We start from the raw sequence: 22823 nt of genomic DNA on the forward strand, positions 1-22823 counted from the left end.
GAGAACGGTTCGGACCGCCGAGAGGATTATTGGTGCTCCCCTGCCCACCCTTCAAGAACTGTATACATCCAGAGTGAAGAAAACGGCTCAGAAAATCACTCTGGATCCCTCACACCCATGTCATCCCCTTTTCGAACTTTTGCCATCTGGTCGGCGCTACAGAGCCACAAATACCAGGACAGCCAGACATAAGAACAGTTTCTTCCCTCGGGCAATATACCTAATGAACAGTTAAATGTTTTTTACAGTCTATGGCCATAGCACACCGGCAGAATTATGAATATAGCAATTATGAATGTAACGGAAAAAGTAGACTGCATTAACATTTTAATAATTTGTTGATAAACTTGTGCTTTCTTTGTTTTCGGCTTAAGAGATGAAGTCGGCGACACTGACTCGTCATCTTCACGGTAGTGATGCACCTGCATGCATGCTTCATGCGGATTACATAATCTGAGAGTATCTGTTTTCTGTTTGAATGGGTTCATTTAAAAGTAGGTATTTCACTCTCGCTATATATATTTTTCATATCTGTAAGGCAAGTACACACAGAGTTTTGAAGTGACACACTCAAGTTCACAGAGTCTGAGATGGCAGAAAGCCCATCCTGTTTGCTTAAATTATTTTACAAAAGCGCAACGTTTCATTGTTAGTAAACAGAGTCTTTACAGATTCGAAAGATGTATTACTTATCTGTATGACCAAAAATGACGGAGTATTTTAAGAACAAGTGACCTCACCAGCACCTCCATCTGTCATGCAGTAAGTGCACTACTATTCAGCTTCCACACTCTGCACAGACACTTCAGTAGCACACATTTTACTAGGTTAACATTAGATTGAGCTGCCATAAAGATGCAACTACATACATCTTTCAGATGAAAAGCCATATTTGAGGTCGATGAATGATAGGTGAGCGTTTGAATGTCCTGCCCGATGTACTGTATTACCACATAGACCAGACGTTAACGATCTGTACGTCAAGGACTGCGTGACTTCACCACTTCATGTGGATTTTTTTTTTCTGTGAATAAACGACTTTTAAAATTTTGATCGACCAAGCCTCTTCTCGTCGACTATTAGAGGGCAGCCCTAGTAATTTGTAATGCATTGCTCAGCAGTTGCTAGATTGTTTTTCAAGTGTTTCTATGCAGTTTGTAAGGCATTGCTATGTGGTTGCTAGTCAATATGGAACTCCAACAACATCAATACAGAATTCTACCAAAGAAATCACTTTCATCATCAAACAAAAGACAGACAAGGGATCCCAATTAATGAGAGATGGCTGTTGTTTCCAGAGCTATACTACAGTACACACATCTGTAAACTAGAGTAATGGTCAATGTATCAACACACGTAACAAACTATTGGTTATTAACAGCTATAAGGGTTGAAGCGTGTGAGAGGGTGACTGTTAAAAATGGCAGCAAAGACGACAGACTGAGTGGAGTGAGAACAGCAGACATAAGACACACATCATCTCGTACCTGCGACAATCTTTTTAATCACTGTAGGAGGCAGGAGTCCGTGGCACAACAGAATGGCGGAGGAAGATAAGAAATCGAGAAACAAAAGAGAAAAGACAGCAGAAAGAGGGCAAAGTGCCTTAATAAAAAACAAGCCACGTGAAAGAGACAGATTTAAGATTCGGTGCATCTTTGCAGTATGTCTGAGTGCAGGAATGCAATGTGACATTTCACATGTTGGCCAGTTTGCTGAGTGATAGCAAAACGAGCATTTGGAATAGAAAAATGGCAAGTTGTACACTGCAAAAGACACTTTGGACTAAAAGTTTTTTAAAGAAGCATAAGTTATGTATTATCATTACAAAACAAATGTCTTTGATTCTACTTGATCAATACTGTGTTTTAGTCATGCTAAAATTAGCAATATGTGACCCTGGACCACATTTTTTGAAACTGAGATTTATACATCATCTGAAAGCTGAATAAAAAAAGTTTTCCATTGATGTATGGTTTGTTAGGATAGGACCATATTGAGACCAAAATATTGAGAAAATCGCCTTCAGTGTTGTCCAAATGAAGTTCTTAGCAATGCATATTACTAATCAAAACATACATTTATGGTAGGAAATTTACAAAATATCTTCATGGAACATGATCTTTACTTAATATCATAATAATTAACTTTATCTAAAATAAGAAAATAAAGCCAGTTCAAAACCATCCAGTCAGGAGTGATGAAGTAGAAAAGAACCAAGCAAAGAGAAGCAAAGATCGCACCTGTGAGTTCAAACTTTATACAGCCTATATTTCAAACTGCATTTCCAGTTTTGTGATGGATAAATCACTCACCTTCCATCTTGTCCCCATCTCCATCCTTGTCCGGCCCTCCATCCTTTCCATCTGGAACCTTCTGTTCCTTGTGCTCCTGCACAATCAAGTTCTCCTTTGCTGCAGAAAGCAGTCAATGAATGAACAAATCATTACAGAGTGGAAAAGGTCATATGCTTGAACCTTATGATGTGCCATCTCATATCAACAGAATATGAATAAAAACAAAAGGTCAAAGACGCTGTTAACAAGCCACTTAGAGTTTATCAGTTATGTACGTTGAACAGAAACTAGATGTTTACATTTTCTAAAGATGCTAATGTGTTCACTCACATTTCTCACCCTGGGGTTCAGGGGCTTTGTCCATCTCCTCTGGCTTCTTCTCTCGGGGCGCTTCATTCTCATCATGCTGTTTTTTCACTTCAGGCAGGTTTTCTGGTTCTTTATGAACCACCAAGGGCTCGACCTTCAGATCATCTGGATTTTTTGGCTTTTCCAACACTTCATTAACTGCATGCTGGTCCGGATCAACAGCCCTTTTCACCGTATCATCTCTTTTTTTAGACTCCTCTTTTACAGCTTCCACCTCTTGTGCTTGCCCCGCCCCCTGCTCAGCAAGAAGCTCCTCCTCCTCTTTGGCAGGTAGTTTCTTTTCTCCCTCCACAACTATAGGTTGCTTCTTTTCTTCCTCTAGCTCCTCCTTGTTTTTGATCTCATCTATTTGAACTCTGTCATGGGGGATGGGCGGCTCGTGGCGATGGGCTTCCCCTTCTGGGACCGCAACACCTGTAGAAGAGAAGCCAGATCACTATAACTGCTCATAGGTTATCATATATCACAAAACAGCCTAAATTACTCAACATTACCTGCTTCAGGGCGGTCCAGCTGAACCTTTTCCTCCTTCTTCTTTTGCTCAGCCACTTCCACAGGTACTTTAATTTGAGGGGGCTCTGCTGCTGCTTTTTCTACTGGCTGGTCAACCTCAATTGGTGGCCTATCTGGCTTCTTTCCAGGATCAGGTTCCACTCTATTCTCTTGCACTAGAAACACACAGATTAGATGTGTCATTATGTACCAAAAAAAATGTCAAGTTTCTGTGCGGGGTGAAAGACAAGTCAAATTTATTCCACACCCATGGTTCTCAACTCATGGCTCTTAGGCTTCATGTGGCTTTTTAATGGCAGTCTCAAACTTTCTCTTTTTGTTCTTTAATTAGTTTTTGCCTGAGGCTTGTCAGATGTAATTTGCAGTGTAACTCAAGTTACTTTGATGAAGACCCTACTTTGGGTACAGACAAACCAGAATCAAGGTAAATGATGTTAACACTGCATAGGTCTTCATTATGGCAGTGTAAAGATGAAGTCAACATGAAATGGCACGCACAAGCCATTTTAGTTTTATAATCTGACATTTCCAAGTGAAACAAGAGAAAAACGGAAGGCAGAACTTGATTTTATCCATCAGAAAATGACTGGCCTATTAAAAATGAAACAATTTTATACCAGAATGGATCAACGCAGCTAGTTAGGTGGTGTCTCTAAACTACCAGTCCAAAGATTGGAAACATGATGCATTAAGAGCAGGGGGTGACAACTTTTTGAATTTGAAGATCAGGGTAAATTTAACTTGTTTTGTTTTCTAGGAAACAAGTATCTTTTGTAGCTTCTGAAGGGCAGTACTAAATGATATTAAATGATAATATTATATTTACGCAAAATGTACACATCTTCATTCTGTTAAAAAGTTTACACCCCTGGCTCTTAATGCATTGTGTTTCTATCTGGAGCATAAGTGAACGTTTGAACCTTCTGTAATAGTTGCATATGAGTCCCTCCGTTGTCCTCAGTGTGAAAAGATGGATCTCAAAATCATACAGTCACTGTTGGAAATTGTTCAAATACACAAAAATGCTGAAAAACCAGAGAATTTGTGGGACCTGAAGGATTTTTCTGAAGAACAGCGAGCAGTTTAACTGTTCAGAATAAGCAAGGGACTCATGAACAAAAATCACTAAACAAAAAAACAGCTGTGGATCATTCAGGTAACAACACAGTATTAAGAATCAAGTGTATGTAAACTTTTGAACAGGGTCATTTTTATAAATTATTTTCTCTTGTGGACTATATGTACACATCTTTTATGTGAAATATCTCATTCAGGTCAGTACTAAATAAACAATAACATGCATTTTGTATGATTCCTCTTATTTTGGTAAAATAATTAACATTTTGCAGATTCTGCAAGGTGTATGTACACTTTTGACTTCAACTGTATTTGAAACTAATCAAAAGTGACAGTAAAGACTTTTATGATATTACAAAATATTTACATTTTAAGTAAATGCTGTGCTTTTGAACTTCCAACAGTATATATCAAAAAATACTCATAAAATGTAGCACGGTTTCCACAAAAATATTAAGCATCAGAATTGTTTTCAACATTGATATTAATAACAAATGTTTCTTGAAACCAAATCAGCATCTTAGAATGATTTCTGAAGGATCCTGTGACAGAAACCAGGAGTAATGAATACTGAGAACTCGGCTTTGCAATCATAGGAAAAAGTCACATTTTAAAATATATAGAAATAGAAAAGTTATTTTCATTTAAATAAATGCAGCCATGACAAGAAAAGGAGAATTCCTTTAAATATATTACAAAATCTTCTGTAATTTCCTGAATGCTACCGTATATGACAGGTGTTTAGAGTTGACAAATTAGAAGGTTTGGTGACATTATTCAAAAAGGAAATTTGTTTCAGAGACAGATTAATACATTTTAATAAACTACAATAAAGAAAAAAATATTCTTCCTTGGAACAGCATTTCAAAATAAGACCAGGACGTGACCCTGGACCACAAAACCAATCATAAGGGTACATTTTTTAAAATTGTATAAGAGACTCTGAATAAATACACTTTCCACTGATGTATGTTTGTTAGGATAGGTCAATATTTGGTCGAGATACAACTATTTGAAAATCTGGAATCAGAGGGTGCAAATCTAAATATTGAGAAAATCAGTTTTAAAGTTGTCCAAATAAAGTTCTTAGCAATGCATATTACTAATCCAAAATTAACTTTTGATATATTTATGGTAGAAAATTTACAAAATATCTTCATGGAACATGTTCTTAATATCCTAATGATTTTTGGCATAAAAGAAATATCAATAATTTTGACCCATACAGTGTGTTTTTATGGCTATTGCTACAAATATACCTGTGCTACTTAAGACTAGTTTTTAAAATGTGAGTCTCAAACCAATGAACTTATCTCTTGAACTGGCTATGGTTATACAGTATCAGTTTCAATCCAAGCCATGTGTGTATGTCTTTTCCACTGTAGCTCAGTGCTAAAAATCCCACGAGAGTGTCATACAAACACCAGCAGAGGGCATCAGAGTACAGAAGACCAGCAAGACACGAGCCAAACCGTAGAGGAGATTTCTAATAAGGTTCTGAGATGGATGCTCAATGCTTTCCATATAACCTTGCCACTCGTCCTGTGCAAAACAGCCTTTGAATATTTACAATGTCCACACCTTCCTTTAACCTGAGCCTGTAGTGTACTAGCGTAACAGATAATCTACTGCACGACAGCATTTCTGCATACGCAGAAAGGAGTTACACATTGCAAATGAGAAAGGATAGCAGTTTTGATAAACATTATCTATGAGAGCGAGAGAAGAAACAAGGAGAGTACAGTAAAGGGGGTGGGGTGCATTTGCGCACTCATACAGCTGCAAACGCACACCTCAACATGCCCACGGGCCCCATGTTCCACTCACTCACGTTTTCACACAGCTGCCCTCACCAGCACGCCGTAAACAGGAAACAGGTGTGGAAGTGGGTGTCCGCTCAATGATAAATGCCAGTGTCAGTCAGCAGGAGGGAGTGAGAGGGAGAGGAAGGAGGAGTGGCAGAACAGAAAAGGAGAGGTAATGGTGGATGAAGTTGTTGGGACGCTCTTGCTATCTGCCTTTTTATGAGCCTCTGTCCTGTGTCGGCCCGTGTTGGAGGCGAACACTGTCGTTTCTGCCCTCTCTCAGATTTGGATGCCCTCCCATCTCCCCTCCCCTGACCAGAGCCATAACAGGAAAACGCCACCGGCCGTTTCACTGCTGCCCTGGGACAGTGAGCGCTCAGGTTTGAAGGGCGTCATTCAGGTCACTGATTCAAAGAGAGGCCTGCTACTGGAGCTCATCATTTGTGCTCCTTCACTGTTCTTTTGCTTTCTCTCATTATGACTTGTCCTTTCTGAACTTCCTATTTTGTGTCATTTGTCAAGTGATAACTTTCTCTTCAAAAATATAAAGCATAGACGTACCTGGTCCTTTGGGCAAATCATGGGCGACAAGGATGGGAGGCTTGTCCTCGGTTTTTGCAGGGAGATCTGGAAGGGGGTTTACTTTCTGTGGCTCGCTGGAGGAAATAGAAAGCGTGGTGAAGGTACTGATGAGCAGGATGCCGAGGCCGACCCACAGAACCAGCTTAAAAAGAGATGAAGGGGAGAAAAAAAAAAAAAAAAAAAGTTAGTTCTTTTTTGTGTGGGTATATTAAATACTTTCAAAAACTTAATAAAAACAGCAATTTATACTTGGACTTAAACACACCACAGATATGAAGAATATGTTTTCAATTTCTGCATTAAAATTACAAATTTCATTCATCTCTTGAAATAAGATTATAATAATTTGATTTTAAAGCACAGCCACTACAAACTTTAGCACATCTTTTTACTTTGAGATCGTTCTGAGGTTAAATAAAGATTTTTTTAAAATCATAACAAGAAATAGTAAATATTAATACAAGACGTATTCAGATGTAACCTCCTTTGTAATTTAATTTCATCAAGATGTGTATACTGGTTGGCGCCAATAGCCTTGTGGTAAGTGTGCCGACATATAGCACAACTGTGCTCGCGGCGACCCGAGTTCGAATCCCGTCTCGAGGTCCTTTGGCGATTCCACTCCCCTCTCTCCACCCAGTACTTTCCTGTCCTCTCTCTACTGTCCTGTCCATTAAAGGCCCAAAAAAGCCCCAAAAATATATACATATATAAAAAAGATGTGTATACTCACAGGTATTTAATGGTTAGTCCATCAAATAGACCTCTGACTATTTCAAAAGTGTGTAATGATAATACAAAAATAATATTTTCAAACACTGTACTTTTATAAGGCACATTCTAAATTTTAAAAAGATTTCTCTTTTGAAAAATATCTTGCTAATTTCCACTGAAAAACTAGAGGTGGGAATTGTTTGAATTTTTCAGCATTGTTTCAGATTGAGCTTTTTATGCACTTTTTAGAAAATACAATTGAGAGATGACAGGAGAGCACTGGGAAGAAAGAGGAGAGTAGGATCGGCAAAGGGCTTCAAGATGGGAATCGGCGAGGAGCGCAGTTGCACTGTATGTTGATGCACTAACCACAAGGCTATTGGTGCCAAAAAATTTGATTGTGTTTGACTGTGCTAAACAGTTTAATATGTTTTGAAGAAAAAAGCCACTGAATCAAATGCAAACCATGAAATTTATGTTCTTTTTCATCCCAGTTTAGTCAACTCAATATTACACAAATGCCATTCAAGCTGACTGCAGCCCTGAGACAAATAGTAAAACTACTCAGTACCAAAAAACAAAATGTCATAATGCTAAAATAAAAACTTTTGAAAAGATAAAACTGTTAAAATGAAATGACAGTAATAAAAATGTTAATAAATGTACAAACTCGCAATTCTTAGACTGAGATATAAACTTGCAATTGCATGTTATAAAGTCAGAATTGCAACTTTATTTCTCAGAATCGCAATTCTGACTTTATAACACACAATTATGTTGTGTATTCTGACTTTTATTACAATCGTGTGATACACTTGCAATCCTGACTTTTTAGAATTGTGAGATTATAAATTTGCATTTCTGAGAAATTCTCACAATTGTAAGTTTACATCTCGGAATTCTGATTTTATAGTGAGAATTGCGAGTTTATCTCACAATTCTGAGAAATAAAGTCAGAATTGTGAGATATAAACCCGCAATTCTGACTTTTCTTACAATCGCGTGATACAAATTCACAATTTTGACTTTTTTTTTTTTTTGAATTGTGAGATATAAACTTGCAATTCTGAGAAATAAAGACTTCTTTCTCAGTTTATATCTTGCAATGTTACTTTTTCCTCAGAATTCACACTTACATCTCACAATTTTGAGAAAAAAAGTCAGAATTGTGAGATAAAAAGTCACAATAACATTTGTTAATTTCTTATTCAAAACAGGCTTTCATATAGATACTCCACTGCTCATGCAGTAAAGTGTGCGCTCTCTAAACTGTCCCAGTGTCCCAGTTGACTTCTGCCTTTTTGTTTGCAAAACAACTCTATGATTTGCTTCAAATCGGTAAATGATAGAACAAATTTTCCCCCTATCCCTAATAAAACTGTTTAAATTCCAATAGAATCCGTGCACGTTTAATTTTAGCAGTTTAAAATTCAATATACAAAGCTGGCAGGGGTGTCGCTGGCATCCAGTCTATAATAATGTCCTACAGTCACATTAACAGTGCCCCAAACGCTGATGAAATCTATTAAAGCAGGTCCCTCCCAGTTCCACTGCCCCTGATCTATGGGTATTCTCTGTGCAGTGGTGGACCTGGACATGTCAGGCTGCTTGGCATGAGACAAGGCAGAGCGGCATCATCCCCTCATGCCAACACAAACATCTGCTGCACTCGTTATGACAAGAAGCTCTTTTGGAATGGTCCTCGCCCCAATATCAGGAATGCCACCCATTTGGGTGGACTCCAGTGTTTGGGAAGTAACCCTGTGGGCAGAGACTCATGGGCATGGAAGTGTGGCGTGGTTGGCACTAAAGAACAGTGAACATCAGTATGTTGGCTGCTCGCAAACCACACAATATAAAAGAGGTGAAGAAGACATCAGCATTGTGGTTACACATCATCTAAGATGAGACTCAGCTGCTTTGACTCTATTGTGAAAGAGTAAAGGCATCTGTAATTTGGGCAGGAGACAGAGGGGGCACAGCCTGAGGCACAGTGCCAGCACACACACTGTGGGAATGACTCCACACAGCAAGTCAATGCACTTGCAGGATATCAAAATTAATGACAAACTCCATTACAAAGAGAGAGGAACAGCTGCCTTTTCTCCCTGACATGCAATTCCAGTGCATTCTTCTTATTTCAGATCACATCAGACATCAAACGGACAGAATTTGATACCCCGGACCATAAAACCAGTCATAAGTAGCTTGGGTAAATTTGCAGCAATAGCCAACAATACATTGTATGGGTCAAAATGATCGATTTTCCCTTTATGCCAAAAAATCATTAGGATATTAAGTAAAGATCATGTTCCATTATATTTTGTAAATTTCCTACTGTTAGTATGTCAAAACGTAATTTTTAATTAGTAATATGCATTGCTATGAGCTTCATTTAGACAACTTTAAAAGCGATTTTTTTTAGTTTGACTTTTTAGCACCCTCAGATTCCAGATTTTCTCTGTCATATATTGTCCTATCCTAACAAACCACACATGCTTATTTATTCAGCTTTCAGATGATGCATAAATTTCAATTTCAAAAAATTGACCCTTATGACTGGTTTTGTGGTCCAGGGTCACATTTATGCATTGTCTTCAGATTCTTTGCCCTTTTTGCTTTAATATGCTACACTTCCATTCAAAACTTTGGGGTCAGTAAGATTTGTTCTTGATGAAATCTCTTAGTGTGCTGTACCTGTGCAGTCCAGGCATTCTTCATGATCTTCTTGTAGATGAGAGCTGGGCAGATAAAGCAGATCAGACTGCCCATGGTGGCTCCAGTCAGACCCAGGATGGTCTCCACTATGACACATAGACAAACATACATTTATTTTATAGAACCTTTCTGTAACCAAAGATTTTTTACAAAAATGTAAGTAAACTACATGCCACTAATGTCTTGAGGCTGTTGATTAGTGGTTACTAGTGCATTGCTAAATGATTTGGGTGGTGTCCTGGTTTCTAAATATGATGAATAAAAAAAATAGGTAATATTAGTTATACGTTATAGCTAATATATATGTTATACTGTAAGTTTACTGATTACAAATGTACTTGATTCAACAAACCTCCAATCCTAATTTTAAGCAATAGTAGCAATGAGACTCACCTTGGCATACAAAAGCATCTAAAAATCATAGTATACAACCAGTTGAGATCCAGGTATAAAATATGATTGGACATTGGACTTCAAGTCATAACTGAAGCTGCAAAATAGCCCACAAATACACAGTTCAATTCTATATCATTGTGTTAAGTTGCAATGTTATAAAACCAAAACAAATGTAAGGCTAATGAATTATTAGCACTCACTGTTCATTGCTCATAACACTTTCTCTAAACTTAATTTTCTAAATGACTTGTAAAATGTCTAGTGGTGTAATTATTAGGCAAAAACAGCAGTTAATTGTATTTATTTATTTATTTTCAAAACTTTTTTTTTCATGAAGTCTTTTATGCTTACCTAGGCATATTTATTAATGTGAGCTATTTTTACTATTTAAAATATCTGTTTTCTATTTAATATATTTTAAAATGAAATGTGACCCTGGACCACAAAACCAGTCTAGTAGCACGGGTATATTTGTAGCAATAGCCAACAATACACTGTATAGGTCAAAATTACTTGGAAGATTAGATTTGTGTAAGTATTTTGCATATATAAGACAAATCATATTTGTGTTAGTATTTGACAAATCATATTTGAAGCTGTAAAGCAGCCAATACACATTTGATTTCTATATTAATGTACTAAGTTGCTACATTACAAAGCCAAAATAAAAGTAAGGCTAATGATCTATATTACTTGGAAGAATAGATTTGTGTAAGCATTTTGCAGTTAAGAACTATAATTATTCATCGCCCATTTATGCTATAAGATTTCTACTTGCACTCATTGTTCGTTGCTCACAAGCGTTTTAATGTTTTTTTTTTTTGTTTTGAAAACAGTTTTTCATGCTCACCTAGGCACACTTATTAATGTAAGATATTTTTACTATTTACAATATCTGTTTTCTATTTAATATATTTTAAAATTAAATGTGACCCTGGACCACAAAACCAGTCTTAAGTAGCACAGGTGTATTTGTAGCAATAGCCAACAATACATTTTATGGGTCAAAATTGTAGATTTTTCTTTAATGCCAAAAATCATTAGGATATTAAGTAAAGATCATGTTCCATGAAGATATTTTAAATATATCAAAACTTAATTTTTGATTAGTAATATGCACTGCTAAGAACTTCATTTGGACAACTTTAAAGATGATTTTCTCAATACTTTGTTTTTTTGCACACTCAGATTCCAGATTTTCAAATAGTTGTATCTCAAATTATGCCAAATATTGTCCTATTGTAACAAACATACATCAATGGAAAGCTTATTTATTCAAATTCAAATTGACCCCTATGAATGGTTTTGCAGTCCACTGTAATGGCAAAGCTGAATTTCTAGCAGGAAATACTCCAGTTTTCATTGTCTGATGCTCATTAAATTCCAGTCTGAACTAACGTAATAACATATTTAAACTTACTGACCTTGATGCTCACTGTAAGTCATAAAGTACAGCATCATTTTAACAGTTGTAAAAATCACTGTAATGCACAACCTTGGGTGGCTAATTGCTCTAAGATATAAACCAAAATAAAACAGCAAGTAAGTGTACAAATCTATTTCAACCTGCACTATATTCAAACCCAGCATGAGGAGGCAGTTTAAACCGGAAAAAATGGCACAGGCAATCTACACCATCTCATCTCCTGAATCACCACATCCATCCTCCATCAGTCTTTCTCCCCAGACCGCTCCATCACACGCTCCCCCCTCATCCTTCTATCTGCCTCCTACCATCCTTCCTCCATGCTGCCCTTGTGTTGCAAGGCTGGGCAGTGGGCCCAGGGGGTGTTTTTCATCCTGAGAGCAGCCATATTGTTTTACTTAAATTTATGCCCTGCAGTGTCTGCTTCCCTGTGGTTGGATTTGTGGCCGCGAGGACACGCCGGTGGCCAGCGGAGCCGTCATGGAGGACAGAGCTATGCCTTTCCCCCATTCAATCGTCTCCGCGAGTCTCACCTTCCCTTCTCTATTAGTCTAATTGGGCCCGCTGAGCCAAATGGAGCCCAAGCCAGCGACAGCCAATCTCCATGAAGAATGAATAAAACATGGCCCACCCCACCACTGCCTAAAACACACATCTTTATCATCCTGTTCCACTGATAATGAATGGACGGTATAGAGAGGAGTGATTGACGGAGAGATATTTTAAAAGAGTAGATGAAGTGGGGTGTGACGTCATGGGGGTATTAGGGGGTATAAAACTTATGCGCACACACAAACAGACTTACCATTAGGAATGAGGATGCCGCCCAACATGGTGCCAAAAACAATGCAAAGAGTGATGCTCTTGAAGCGAAGAGGTGGCATATACCCACCGGCAGCAAAGGTGCCATCCTTTTGCTGAAAAAAAGACAAACAGAGCACAAACCTGTTACTAGATTCCAAGCACACGTGTAGCTCTCCAAGCCTCTGTTATGGCTGAACAAGTGAAATGCATGTAGGATATTGGGTTAGGCATGCAAGCTTCATAAACCCCCCTCCGCTCTGTTGTCAAAATGCCAGATTTAACGACAGCATAAAACCCTTCGCCCAACCGCGAATCCAGCCGTGATTTGAGCTGATTCAGCGTGGCAGCGGTGGTGAGACGGCGAGCCAATGTCTTGGCTGGTTTATGGAGGAGATCTGGACCTGTTCTCATCAATCCAGCCCCTTTTATTTCCTCCTGAATCTCTCAGTGCCCCAGCAGTCTGCTGTCCGTGGAGGCTGGATCACTGGTGTCTGAGCGGTGGACTTTGGATCTCAAGGGATCCATATTGAGGGACAGAGCAGGCAAATGCATGCTGACTGAGACCAGACTTGGGGTCTGACATCAGCCCTGTGTAAATCTGTTAGGCTCAATGAAGTCTTTATTGAGTCCATTAAATTTAGCAAAATACTTCTGCAGCTGGTGCAGTTTATGTGCATCAGGAAGGAGGAGACACCTGAGTTTGTCCAGACAATATCCAGATGGTGCCAAGTAAATGATTTTAAACAGGGGCCAAGAATTTTGGTATGTTTAAAAACGGGTATATTGTGGGTTAATTTGGTGGACAAAATGGGATGTCGTTGTTGATATGTACAACCAGTTCCAACCAGTCACAAGTCTGAAGTCACAGTCCTGTCTCAATTTTACTTAAACAAAAAAAAAAAAAAAACAATCTAACTCTACACTGTTCAGGATCTCAAACATAAATAGTAAATGCAATAAAAATAGAGGTGTTGGGGTTAGAAAAGCAGTCATCCAGGGACCCAAAGGGGGCCACAATGGGGTTTAGTGTAACTTTAGTGAGAAAAATAGTGTAGAAAAATCTAATATAATTAATAATATAATTATTATTGATTAGAATACGTTATAATATAATATAATATTTGACACATATTTATAATATTACACTACCAGTCAAAAGTTTTTGAACTGGAAGATTTTTAACGTTTTTTTTTAAAGAAGTTTCTTCTGCTCACCAAGCCTGCATTTATTTGATCCAAAGTACAGCAAAAACAGTAAAAGTCAGATTTTTTTTTTAAATTTAAAATAATAATTCTATTTGAATATTTTAAAATGTAAATTATTCCTTCAATTTCAAAGCTGATTTTTTAGCATCATTACTCCAGTCACATGATCCTTCAGAAATCATTCTAATATTCTGATTTGCTGCTCAAAAAACATGTATAATTATGATGTTGAAAACAGCTGAGAATATTTTTTCAGGTTTCTTTGATGAATAGAAAGTTCAGAACAGCATTTATCTGAAATAGAAATCTTTTGTAACATTATACATGTCTTTATCATCTGATTTCTGATTAATTTAAAGCATCCTTGCTGAATGAAAGTATTAATTTCTATAATTAAAAAATATATATACTGATTCCAAGCTTTTGAATGGTGTATAATTCTATAATGTTACAAAAGCTTTTTATTTCAGATAATTTTCTATTCATCAAAGAATCCTGGAAAATGTACTCAACTGTTTTAAATACTGATAATAATATAATATATAATAAAATAATAAAAAATGTTTCTTGAAAAGCAAATCAGCACATTAGAATGATTTCTGATCATGTGACACTGAAGACTGGAGTAATGATGCTGAAAATTCAGCTTTGTTCACAGGAATAAATTACATTTTAAAATATATTCAAATAGAAAAAAGGTATTTTAAATAGTAAAAACGAAGAATTTATTTGCAAAAACAGATAATTCCATTTTTTAATATTCAAAATTCATGTTTTTTTTATTATGTTATAGTTTTTATTGGGTTAGTTAGCTGTAATTTTTTTTTTTTTTTTTTTTTTTACTTATTTTGACTTAATCAAAATAACCCAATTGCAGTTTGGATTCAAAAATGTTGTCAAAAATTGTCAAAAATGGAGTTATTCGTTTTTTCCAAACAAACTGTTCAAATATTTCAAAATAAATGGAAGCTTCTTTAAAAAAACATTAAAAATCTTACAGTTCAAACACTTTTGACTGGTACTGTATATATTACAGTATTAATAGATTTTTACACATAAAAATATATTGCAGTCTATATATTTTAGTAAGGGGGTCAGTCGCAAGAGAAACTTCTTATTTGGGAGTCCCTGGCACCAAAAAGTTTGAAAACCTCTGTCTTTGTAAAACTGTTACCTGCTGTTCGAATAGCATGGTGTTGATGGCCTGTCTGCAAGGCAGAATCATCATGGGGAAGCCCACAGCCACAGACATCATGAAGCCCACACGGATCATTTCCGTTACCAAGTTAGATGGAAAGTTCATCAGTACGTTCCCGGCAATGTTATCTGTGAAGCTCACGTAACCAAAGAACCCCACCTGGAGGAATACAGCACAAAGACCATTTGAGTCTTTGAGTCTTATGAAGGACAAATCTGCATAAAACTCAAGGCAAAGTGAAACAGCATTTTTGTAAAGTGATTCATTTTCAATTAAAACCTAAATATTAGATAAGAAATTACGAAAGAATAATGAAAGGCAAGACTTCTTTTCTAAACACAAACTTTAAGACATTTTTATGTTAAATTAAATTTTTATGTTTTGGCACAGTCCCTTTTTAAAGATATTATTTTCAAGTTTTTCAATTCAAAAAGTTGCATCACAACTCAGTTCTAAAGTAATGTTTGTTTGGATGCAAACAAGAAAAAAAAATCTGCTACATTGACTTTCCACTTCGGTCTGTCTGAGCAAACACATAATTTCATACAGGGTCACTTGATGCTGCTTGAAATGATCAGGACTAATACTTCTTATGGCACTGTACAGAAGCAGCCCAACAGAGATCCATGTCTCTTTCCTTGTCTCTTTGATGACCTCACAACACCTCCTGACTGTGCAATGATATTGTTTTTATGTGATGAAAAATAGCAAGCTGCTTTTCAAAGGTCTTTAAAGCCTGTCGGCCCCCTGAAGGCCCTCTCTACAGAGAAACAAAGCAGTGCCTTCCCTCTTCGACCTTGCTGGCCTTGATCTATACGCAGAGGAAAAGGTTCCCTTCAGTAGCAACACCAGGCAGAAGTCCTTGAGCCCGCCACAAAACTCCCTCTCTATTCTATTCCGCAAACCCTCCCCTGATTCAATTCAGCTTTTGTTCAAAGAGAAAAAAGCAAAAAGATGATGAAATATAAAAGTAGAATACAAAGAGCACTGGAAGAAAAAAAATCACGAGCAATATTATCTCTCAAGGTAACGTTTTTACTCCAGCTTTCAGAGAAGAGAATGGGGACCAGAAACATTCTGACGATGTCTTAAAACACATTCCACACAAAGTGGCCCTGAAAATATTTATGAAGGAATAAAAGAGACACGGCATTTGATGTTGATGGAGCGTGTCGGTGCACGTGGGTCACAGAAAAACGTGCCAGCGAGTCTGACCCCATCGTCTGAGTTCTCTCTGTTCCTCCGAGCTCAGAAAGAGAATCGGGAGGACATTCCAGGGTATCAGTGTGCACCCACCACCCACAACAGGGGAAGGGCGATCACCTGTGGGGCTGGATATGGATCTAAAAGTAAGAACGTGAGCAGACAGCAACTCTACTATCCTTGAATCCTCATTTCTTCACCGTGTCTTTATCGAGGACACATGCTCCCAGGTGCCAATAAGGACAGAGCAGCTACAAGTGTTTTAAGTTTTTATACTCACTACATTTTGTATAAACCAAAAAATAAATAAAAAACAGTTTGGGGTCGGTAAGATGTTTTAACGTTTTTGAAAGAATCTCACCAAGGCTGCATTTGTTTGATGAGGCATACAGTAACTAGTAAAATATTAGTATTAGTGAAGTGTTATTACAATTTAAAATAACTTTTTTTATTTTAATATTTTTTAAATGTTTATTCCTGTGATTGAACCAATCTTCAGTATCACGTGATCCTTCAGAAATCATTCTAACATGCTGATTTGGTGCTCAAGAAAAATAAGAAAAATTTCTTGTTATTATCGATGTTAAGAAAAATAATGGAAATCGTTATACTTTTTCAGTATTCTGTGATAAATAGAATGTTCAAAACAGCACAATTTAATTAAAACAGAACTCTTTTGTAACATTATAAATGTTTCAGATGTCATTTTTTGATCAATTTAATGCATCCTTGCTGAATAAAAAAAAAACATATCACTTTACAATAAGGTTCATTAGTTAACGTTAGTTAACTACATTAGTTAAAATGAGCTAAGAATGAACAATAATTCTACAGCATTTATTAGTCTTAATGTTAATTTTAGCATTTACTAATGCATTAAAAATGTTTTTTTAACATTAGTTAATGCACTGTGAACTAACATGAACAAACAATGAATGCCTGATTTTTTAACTAATATTAACAGAGATTAACAAATAGTGTATTAAATGTATTGTTCATTGTTCATTCATGTTAGTTAATACATTAACTACTGTTAAGAAATGACACCTTATTAAGTCAAAAGTGTTACCAAAAATATCTTACTGACCCCAAAATTTTGAACGATAGTATATAATAGCTAAAACTACAATAGATAAAATGTATCATAATTATGAAAGAGCACTTTTGTCAGTAAATTAAAAAGCAGCAGATAAGAGCTGGTCAGAATGTCCATATGCATAGGCCATAATTTTAAGCTTTCAGATCACAGTCGTGCCTTAATAATTAGTTATTTAAATAATTCACTCCAGTTGAAAAGGTTAAAACACAAGAATAAATGGAATAGTTATTGTTTCGGGCATCGACAAGCTGCTGATTATCAGTTAGCAGTTGATGAATGGTCTCACACACTTACTGTGATGTAGAAGGTTGTGACCACGTTGAGCGAGGAGGTGAATATTGTGCTCATTCTCTTCACCGAGGGCTCATCCAGGCTGTCGTAAGTGGGCAACACTTGCCTATGGAAGAAAAAGCTTTTTATATACATCGGGCTTGAGATGAAAATATTAAAGTGAGTCAATAAAAGTTAAAACTGTGACATACTGTCAATTACTACAGCCAAAAATTTAATGTTCAGTTGCACTTGTGTCTGTTATTGGGCTGTAAAGATGTCTTAATCATTAATTAACAGAGGGGTTATGGTTCTAGGTGGAAGAACATTTACAGTTGAGGTCAAAAGTTCACATAGACCTTGCAGAATCTGCAAAATGTTAATTATTTGGCCAAAATAAGAGATCATACAAAAAAAAGTTAGATATTTCACATAAAAGACATTTACATGTAGTCCACAAGAGAAAATAATATTTGAATTTATAAAAATTACCCCGTTCAGAAGTTTGCATATACGCTTGATTCTTAACACAGTGTTGTTACCTGAATGATCCACAGCTGTGTTTTTTTTTTTTGTTTAGTGATTTGGATTTTTGTTGCTCATTAGGCCCTTGTTTGTCCTGAACAGTGAAACTATATTCTGCTCCTTTGGTTTTTCAGCATTTTCATGTATTTGAACCCTTTCCAACAATGGCTGTATGATTTTAAGATCCATCTTTTCACACTGAGGGACTCATATGCAACTATTACAGAAGGTTCAAACACTCACTGATGCTTCAGAGATGCATTAAGAGTCTGCATATGAGTCTCTCAGTTGTCCTTAGAGTGAAACGATAGATCTCAAAATCATAAAGTCATTTTTGGAAAGAGTTCAAATACACAAAAAATGCTGAAAAAACAAAATATTTGTAGGACCTGAAGAATTTTTCTGAAGAACAGGGGGGAGTTTAACTGTTCACGACAAATAAGGCACTCATGAACAACTATTACTAAAAAAGGTGTGGATCATTCAAGTAATAACACAGTATAAAGAATCCAGTGTATGTAAACTTTTGAACAGGGTCAATTTTATAAATTCAGCTATTATTTTCTCTTATGGACTTTATGTAAATGTCTTTTATGGGAAATATCTTATCCAGGTCAGTACTAACTTTAAAATAACATGCATTTTGTATGATCCCTCTTATTTTGATATTAACATTTAACAATGAACATTTTGCAGATTCATGTCATGCAAGGTGTATGTAAACTTTTAAACCCAACTGTAGTTGTACATAACCAATGTAATTCTTGTAAGTGAATTTTTGATTTTGTAAACAGTCCATTTCTTGTGTCCTTGTGCATATTGGTCTGATCCAACATGTTTAAGGTAAACTTAATTATTTTTTTACAAACTAAGACACAATATATTACAATCGACAGCATGTCACAGATAAAGTCTACAGACTTACAATAAACCCAAAGCATTTTTTAAAGTATCACAATACTAAAGGACACATTATTATAACAGATGCACAATTTATGCAATGTCAAATTTATAGTAACGTTATGACAAAATATAACATTATGTGAAGTCACATAAATGCTTATTTATGGCTTAACTCAAAATGACCAGTCACAGTATAATCATTATTTAGCATAAGCACATACTGAACTGTGCATTTGAGCTCTAGAGACACAAACATGCAAGAAAGCAAGAGAAGCAGGAATTTAATATAGAAAGGCCATCACTCATTCAAGACAAACAAAAGACAAAATGGAGGGAGGGTGGGAAGGAGGGAGAGTCGAATTGGATGAAACGAGCACTGATAAAGGGTTCAGTATCACTGAGAAACAAAAAACAGCTACAAAAAGAGCAGAAAAAAAAAATCTATGTCTGTCATCAGGACAACCAATAAAACCAGACGCCAGCAAAACATTAAATGGGGAATTTACAACGGCTATATATTAGCGACAAGTGCTAGTCAGACTTTAGCATGTTATAAAATTTCCTGGCAGTATGGGCTTTTGTTCGGGCGCTCTAGCTCTCAGCCCACTCACAGCTCTCGTAGACACAGTCGGAGCCCATTCCTGCTTTTATTAGGATATACAGTACCACGTTCTGGGCTTTTTAAGCCAACGCCTGATCTCACACCAAAGGCCAGTCTGTCTCATAGCTGGAACTCACTCGCAATAAAAACCAGAGCAGTGGGGGAGAGAGAGAGACACGTCTATGCAGACCGCTACATTTTATGTGTATTTATTTTTTCATTTTTCACTTATTCATTAAAACACAGCAACACAGCACAGTTTTGATATTACTCAAGAATTAATTTTCCATTCAAACTCAGTCTGATGTTTAAAAATCTCCCAGTGCCTACCATTGCAAAGTTTGGCGTCAGTAAATTTTTTAAGAGACAAATTAATACTTTTATTTAGCAAGTATGCATTAAATTGTTGAAAAGTGACAGACATGTATAATGTTAAAAAAATGCTATTTTTTTATTTGTTTCTACAAAAAAATGAAGCATTAAAACTGTTTTCAACATAATTATATAATAATAATAATAATAATAATAATAAATATTTCTTCTGCATTAAATCAGCATATTAAAATGCTTCCTAAAAGAATCATGTGACAATAAAGACAGGAATAATGGCTTCTGAAAATTCAGCTTTTCCATCACATTTAAAATATAGTAACTTATAAGACTATAAGTTATTTGAAACTGTAATAATATGACAATATTACTGTTTTCACTGTATTTTGATCAAATTATCTGATTCAAAAACATTTGTGACCCTGGACCACAAAACCAAGTCTTAAGTAGCATGGGTATATTTGTATCAAATGCCTAAAAAAACATTGTACGGGTCAAAATTATGCCAAAAATCATTAGGCTATTAAGTAAAGATCATGTTCCATAAAGATATTTTGTAAATTTCCTACCATAAATATATCAAAACTTAATTTTTCATTAGTAATATGCATTGCAAAGAACTTCATTTGGACAAATTTAAAGGCGATGTTCTCAGTATTTAGATTTGTTTTGCACCTTCAGATTCCAGATTTTCATAGTTGTATCATGGCTAAATATTGTTACGGAGGATGATGTAGATGATGTCGAAATCTCAATTTAAAAAAAATTGATCCTTATGACTGGTTTTGTGGTCCTGGGTCACATTTAAAGAATCTTACAAACTCCAAACTTTGGAATGGTAGTGCATGTTGATACAATGTTTGCCATTCAAAATGCAATGGTAGTTGGCATTCTAACATTTATTTGAATATTGTATTTGTACACTTTGTATCACTACAAATGTCTCCAGGAAGACAAAAATGTCTATGATCTGAATGTGGCAGAATGTAGGATTCAGCTAAAATATGTCATAAGATGGACAGAAAGAACCCCAGAAAAGCTATTCCTGATGAAATTACAGTGTGGTTGCAGGTGAAAGATCAGTGATGCTCCAGTCCCACTGCACTTTCTCTACACCTCTACCAAGTGTTGACACAATAATTATTTTGTAATACTGCTAAAATGATCCCGTCATAACACCTAAAGCTGTGAACCTGTGACTTGAGCTGTGTAAGCTGACATGACAATTTTATGATAGGAATAACACCATTATGGTGTTTACACATTACAGTGGAATTTACACATTAAGCAGGAGCCGTATAAGGGCGCCAACGGACGCAGAATGCTGCTCTTCAATGAACAGTATCTGTTCTCTACGTCAAAAGAGAAAACAGGTCAACTTTTCTGTAAAGATTCAATCTGGCATCAAATGGAGCGCATACTAAATGTACTAAAGTAATAAATGTAAATGGATGGGTAAATGTAGGCGCTGACAGGAACTGTTTGTGGTCGGATCAGAGGTCATGTCGCGCCGTCTCGCTCTTCTAATGATCGGGTGTAAGTGGCATTGTATGTCAATGCCGGCCAAGAAGCCTCAGCCAAATATCACTCATCACCCTTCAGAGAAGAGAGAGAGAGTGTGTGTGTGTGTGTGTGTGTGTGTGTAAAGGGGAGTCACAGTAAGCTTCAAGAGCCGCATTACCTCATCCACACCAGAATCCAACACTGACACCTCCTCCACCCCAACACCATCACTCTCCAACACACACACATTTGTGCTGGCATCTGCACACTCAGACACCTCAATTCTATTCACTTCCAAACATATTAATATCCAGACAGACACAAACATGTTAAGGATAGCAAAAGGAACTTTCTATGTACATTAATCTGAGCAAGTTGTATGGATAAAAGTTATTGTTTACGTCACAAATTGATGTTTTTGTCAGAGAATATTTTATAAACATTTGTAATAATTAAAATCTGCATATTCAAATGGCTAAAGGACCATGTAACACTGGAGGATTTGTGTCCTGTCTGCTAAAAATTCAGCTTTGCTGTCACAGGAATAAATGACAAATCAAAATGTGAACAAAAGTGAAATAATTTCATACAAAAATTTGTAACACTATTTCACAATATTACTGTTTTTACTGTATTTTTGACAAAAAGGCGTATGTCAAAAGCGTTAAAAATACAGCTGCAAGCAGTGATTACTGGGGTTTAAGCGCTTTAAGCACATATGAAAAAAGACATTACATATTATTTAGCAAGCCTGTAACCATGTAAATCAATGATTTAAAAAAGCAATTTTGGCAAATACAGGTAATTTGCCATAGAAATATGATGTTTTTAACATTTATGACTGTTATAGCGCCAGCTGTGGTTCGATCTCCCTAAAACTTTGCATGCTTGTTTAGAATCACCTGTCACATGTGCTCATCAGGTTTTGTGAAGTTTTGAGTTTTTGTTTAGGCTTTATAGGCTTTTGGGCATTTTTGGACAGGCCCCTTTTCTAAAAGACCCCATTATAGCTTTCCAAAGGGTAAATTTCAACATTTTTGATAGTTATTGACCTAGAGAATCCAGAGAATTGCATTCAATTTAATTGTTTACCAAAAAAAAAAAAAAAAAAAAAAAATCACAGTTAATATTGGACATGTCAACTAAGCGAAACTATGATAACCATATGCGTATTGCAAAGATTTTACGTAATATGACGTGGATATGGTAAAACTACACGGGAAATTATTTGCAAAATAAGAAGTTAAACTTAAAAAAGAGAAAAGAACAGCTGAAGTAGGAGTGG

At 36.2% G+C, this 22823-nt stretch overlaps 1 protein-coding gene across 4 annotated transcripts in view; it reads right to left on the reverse strand.

Moving 5' to 3' along the window:
- The window catches only part of slc38a10 (solute carrier family 38 member 10), a 34773-nt gene that overhangs the window by 4870 nt on the left and 7080 nt on the right, over positions 1-22823 (reverse strand). For 3 of the 4 annotated variants that reach the window (XM_051123983.1, XM_051123984.1, XM_051123986.1), the window contains 9 exons: positions 17701-17803; positions 15081-15263; positions 12703-12814; positions 10055-10161; positions 6623-6785; positions 3161-3334; positions 2628-3080; positions 2316-2414; positions 1488-1508 (listed from right to left, as the gene is read on the reverse strand). In XM_051123983.1, the coding sequence (XP_050979940.1) occupies positions 1488-1508; positions 2316-2414; positions 2628-3080; positions 3161-3334; positions 6623-6785; positions 10055-10161; positions 12703-12814; positions 15081-15263; positions 17701-17803 (1415 nt within the window). The remainder of the gene's footprint in view (positions 1-1487; positions 1509-2315; positions 2415-2627; positions 3081-3160; positions 3335-6622; positions 6786-10054; positions 10162-12702; positions 12815-15080; positions 15264-17700; positions 17804-22823) is intronic. The other variant, XM_051123985.1, reaches the window with a different exon arrangement.

This window comes from Labeo rohita, chromosome 12 (assembly GCF_022985175.1).
Source record: "Labeo rohita strain BAU-BD-2019 chromosome 12, IGBB_LRoh.1.0, whole genome shotgun sequence".
NCBI classification, from domain to species: domain Eukaryota; kingdom Metazoa; phylum Chordata; class Actinopteri; order Cypriniformes; family Cyprinidae; genus Labeo; species Labeo rohita.